This window comes from Carlito syrichta, unplaced genomic scaffold (assembly GCF_000164805.1).
Source record: "Carlito syrichta isolate Samal-C Ts95f unplaced genomic scaffold, Tarsius_syrichta-2.0.1 Scaffold302842, whole genome shotgun sequence".
Lineage (NCBI taxonomy): Eukaryota > Metazoa > Chordata > Mammalia > Primates > Tarsiidae > Carlito > Carlito syrichta.
In genome coordinates, this window is record NW_007246938.1 from 331,235 (window position 1) to 336,256 (window position 5,022).

At 38.4% G+C, this 5,022-nt stretch overlaps 1 protein-coding gene across 1 annotated transcript in view; it reads right to left on the reverse strand.

Moving 5' to 3' along the window:
• The window catches only part of ZFR (zinc finger RNA binding protein), a 70,756-nt gene that overhangs the window by 49,184 nt on the left and 16,550 nt on the right, over positions 1-5,022 (reverse strand). Inside the window, exons 6-7 of the mRNA XM_008057178.2 lie at positions 2,756-2,947; positions 1,950-2,241 (exon numbers count right to left, since the gene is read on the reverse strand). Coding sequence (XP_008055369.2) covers positions 1,950-2,241; positions 2,756-2,947 — 484 coding nt within the window. The remainder of the gene's footprint in view (positions 1-1,949; positions 2,242-2,755; positions 2,948-5,022) is intronic.

Below are 5,022 nucleotides of genomic sequence, written 5' to 3' on the forward strand. Positions count from 1 at the left end.
AAAAAAAAAAAAAAAAAAAAAAAAAAGGTAAGTTCCAATGATTACTCTTCTCTGAAAACTTAGTTCAAACATAGTCTTCCACTAGGAAGAAAACAGAACCAATTTAGGTTTTATCACTACTTATTTTTTCCACCGTATTATCTACTGAAATCAGACATAAACTTACACCAATAATTATTTACAAAAGTTTTTTTCAACTATTGTTGTCTAAACTAAATGTATGAATGACCTCAAAAACTTAAAAGTAGAAGAAAAAGTAATTATAAATCATAGCTTTCATTTTAATCATCTATTAAACTTAGCATTTTAAATAACTGGCCAAGAGAATACCACGTGAACTGTGTATTTCCTGCTTTTAAACCTTCCAAAAATATTTTTAAGTATCTACAACAATCTGAACTCTAAACTAAGTTCTGTAGTAAGAGTAAGAAAATGTAGTTGCCTTTGAAGTACCCACAATTTAAGAGAGGGCACAAATACAACTAATTATATATAACACAATGTGATAAAGTGTTATGATCAGTATAAAGTGAATACTGTAGAAATATAGAAGAAAGGAACCACTACCCTTTAACATGATCCAGTTGGAAAAGGCTTCACAAAGGGTGTGAGGCTTGAACTGGGATTTGAAAGAAGATTACAAACTGGTCAGGAAGAAAGGAACGTCTAAACAGAAAAAATAGCATGTACATAAACGCACAGCAACATGTTGTTAAAAAGACTGGTAAATTCAAGGAAAAATCAGTAATTCAGTATGAATTACCACCTAGGTAGAAGTGATATGAGGCTAGACAGGGGTCAGATTATGAAGGGCCTTGTATGACATAAATAAGGAAAATAGACTTGATCCTGTTGCAAGGGGACAACTGCAAAAGATTTTTAAGCAGAAGACTAACACAATCTGATGTGTATCTTAATAAAATAACTGGCAAAGGTGTAGAGAATACGTTGGAGTCTGGGTGCAATAAAAAACAAAGCTCTAAGGAAGAGACTTAAAAAGTCCAAAAAACAAGGCAGTGGCAACAAAGAAGAAAAGACCTTTTTTGGTAGAAATACCATATAGATGGAAACAAAAAGATGAAGTAAGCAGCTGGAGAAGGCAATAAAGAAGAAGAAATAATGTTCATAAAGTTTTCCACTTGAGAAATCAGCAATTTTATGAAATTATTTCATGGCACTCTTGTGATACATTATGGGGTTAGAGTAGGACACACTGGGAGGCATCTATAGCATCATCTAGAGGACGACCAAGGAATATCTAAAATATGGCTCTCCAACTCAGTGGGGGTTCTGAATGTACTGAAAAGATTTTAACAACATTGCACACATGGGAATGAATGAGATCACTCACTGGAGTGAAATGAGATGAGAGTCAGGGCCAGAATCTTAACAACATTACTATTTAATGAACATGCAGGCAGAACCAATAAAGACAATTGGGAAAGGGGGTGAATGAACATATAATCTAGAGACAGAAATGTATCTTAAGCTTTAAGGCACAGCAGTCAACACTGTCAAGTATTAGGGAGAAGAATAACTGAAAACTGGCCCTGAATTTGGCAACTAGGTCTTTGGTGACTACTGAAAGCAGTTTCAAAAAAGGAAAGAGTGAAAACACTACAGCAAAATGAGGACTGAGTAGAATACAGAAGTAGAAAAATAAGAATCAGGTTAACAGAAGATTAAAGAAGTGGGAAAAGGTCTGTGTGTGGGGTTTTGTTTTAATGACTAGGATAGTGTGTCTGTATGGCTGAAGAGAAGCCAGAAGACGGACTAATAATTTTTAAAAACACACACACACACGCAAAAGGCAGATATGAGGGAACAAGGTCCCAGAAAGAAGGGAGGAGACAGTTCCAAGAGCAAAAGCTGAATGGTAAGTGCTGCAATGAAGGAGAAATACCACTTTGACAGAGTTAGGAGGAACACAGAGAATATTCAGTACTTGCCAACAAAGTTTATTTTGGGGGTAGATGTTTTCTTGGCAGCCATATTTGTAGGCACTGCTGATACTTTAGTGTTAGATGTGCTATTAAGAGACGAGTTTCCTGTAGTCGTAAGACCCTTCACTGAAGAAGTTGCAATTGATGAAGTATTCACAGTACAATTGCTTGCTGCAATGCTTGAAGGAGAGGCAGTCGGTTTTGAAGCAGATACAGCTGTTGAAGAAGTAGCTTGGCTAACAACGTTTGGTTCTGTTGAAGGAATGGGTTTACCAAGTTTTGTATGTAATTTAACCACCTACAAAACAAAAGCACACTTATTTGTCAGGAAACTCAAATTGTAACTTTTGACAAGTCTGTCTGGAATATTACAAAATGAACAAACCATATTTTTCTTTGTTCTATTTTTTGTTATATGTTTTTATATACAAAACTCATTTATTTCAAGATAATTTCTGTGAAGCAGATATGGATACATATATATTCCATCTACTACTATGTGAGGAAACCAAGGCAGAGAAAGATGAGATGATGCATATGCTACCAATCTATAATTAAGCAAGATGAGAGGAAAAAAATAATCACATGACAATCCCCAATTAGAGAAATAAATGGTTTCACTCAATTTAAAGAATCCAGTTTTTCCTTCATTAGCCAGTGACTACTTGATGTCACCTTTATGTATTATTAGCACTCAAACAAGGCTTATGCTGTACTCAAAGTTTCCAATATTTGAAGCCACTTTTACTTAAGATCCCACTGAAAAACTTAAAAGAAAACAGACATAAGGGCGCGTGGGAAAAAACACCTACTTTCTGATGCTTAGCACCACGAATGTGGGCAGCATACGCATCTGCTCCTGTACAAGACACATCGCAGAGCTCACATCGTAGCTGATTTTGAGTTCCACGAGTAGAGTTGCTGCTGCTGCTGGTATTTTGTGATGCTTTCAATGCAGCTTCTTTTTTTTTATGTTTCTGTCCTTCTAAATGTTCTTTATAAGTCTGTTTCAAACAAAAACATTACATTTTGCTTCACTAATTTTCTTTCTACATTATTTAAGATTACTCAATTCTCAACTCTCTAATATTCATTTAAAAATGAGAACTACACAAATTTTTAAAAAAGTTGAAAAGGGGCATGTGGCATTCTCTACATATGTGACATATCTTTCTTAAGTTCTCTGTACATTGTTTACTAAGAATACTTATCTAACACTGAGTCACAAGGACTTTCATACATAGCCATAAAATAAGGCAATGGCTTTCAGTTTCAAGAATTTATATCTTTTACGACTTATATAATGTTGGACAGAGAATGCTAATAGACAGCGATCATTCCACAAACAAATTATTCAATTACAGGATTAAGATGAGGGGACAAAATGTATCTACACCATTAGAAGACAAAGGTTACTGGACGGAAACAAGATTCTTTAACAAATGGATATATTTATTTATAAAACTGATTTTTCTAATTCAGAATGCATTCTGTGTTAGAATCCATGCCACCCTAAACAAAAGCTTATTTAAACACATAAGAGCCGAGACTATATATATATATGCAAGGAAAAACAGTACTATGGTAATATTAGCCAAGAAAATAGTGAAATTATATATTAAAAATAATCTTGGGGCTGGACACAGTGGCTCACGCCTGTAAACCCAGCACTTTAGGTGGCTGAGGAAGGGGGACTGCTTGAGCCCAGGAGTTGGGAGACCAGTCCGGGCATCATAGTGAGACCACCACTCTACCAAAAAATAAAAAGATTAGTCAGGCATGGTGGTGCGTGCCTGTAGTCCCAGCTACTTGGGAGGCTGAGGTGGCAGGACTGCTTGAGACCAGGAATTTGAGGCTTCAGTGAGCCATGATGGTGCCACTGAACTCCAGTCCAGGCAAAAAAACAAAAAAACTTGAACAGATAACTGAGGAAGGAAGGTGGTTAATTAAAATGAGACGAGGCAAATAAGCTGAGCAGCTTTGTTTAGTTTTTTTTTTTTTTTTTTTAGTGTGTCCAAATTGTTCCCTTTTTTAAAAAAATTGTCTTTTAAGATTGACTGATTAGTATTGTAATGCTCATCACAGAATTTCAGAGCTGGACAGGATTTTACATATTATCTAAAATAATTATTTTTCTAATTTTTCCTTTCTCCAAATGGAATACATCTTAAGCACAAGAAAGTCACTGTTTTTAAAACAAAAGAGGGAGATCTAAGTCCCAGTCATTTAATTGTCCTCTCATTGTCTACAGTGGCCTAAAGTGGCTCCATGAAGCAGTTTTAAAAAATTTTTTTGGCCGGGCTCGGTGGCTCAGCCTGTAATCCCGCGCCTTTGGGAGGCTGAGGTGAGTGGATTGCATGAGTCCGCGGGTTCGAGACCCGCCTGGGCAGCGAGACCTCATCTCTACAATAAATCAAAAAATCAGCCGGGCGTGGTAGCACATGCCTGTAATTCCGGCTACTCGGAAGGCTGAGGCGGAAGGATCGCCGGAGCCCAGCAGGTCGAGGCTGCGGTGGCCGGGATCCGCCACTGCACTCCAGTCTGGGTGACAGAGTGAGACTCCAACTCAAACGAAAAAGAAAGAAAGGCAAGAAAACAGAAACCCAGCCAAGTTCAACGACAGGCTCAAGATCACAGGTCTATAGGCAGAGCAAAACGCAAGCTTACATTTCTTGAGGGCGCCTTCCGGGCACCCTCGCCCACCTCATTATGACCTCCCTGACAATGCCCAGCGGCAGACTCTGAGCCTGAGCAGGGCTGTGGGCACTATAATGGGGAGGGAGTGCAGATCGGAGAGATTACGGGGGAGTGAAAAGCGAGCAGAACCACCTGGATGCTTGAGAACCTGGTTCTACTGCCAGTCTCCTCCAGCTCCCATGTGCTGAGAGCCGGACAGAGCTGCTCGTCTGACAGGTTTGAAAATGAATGACTCTCTTCCCTGCCACCCCCAGATGTGTCTGTGTCAGGCTGACATCTGCTTTAGAGCACTCCACGAAAGGTTTGCAAAGCAGCGTTTCTTTTTTTTTATTTTTTTTTTTGAGTTGGAGTCTCACTCTGCCGCCCAGACTGGAGTGCAGTG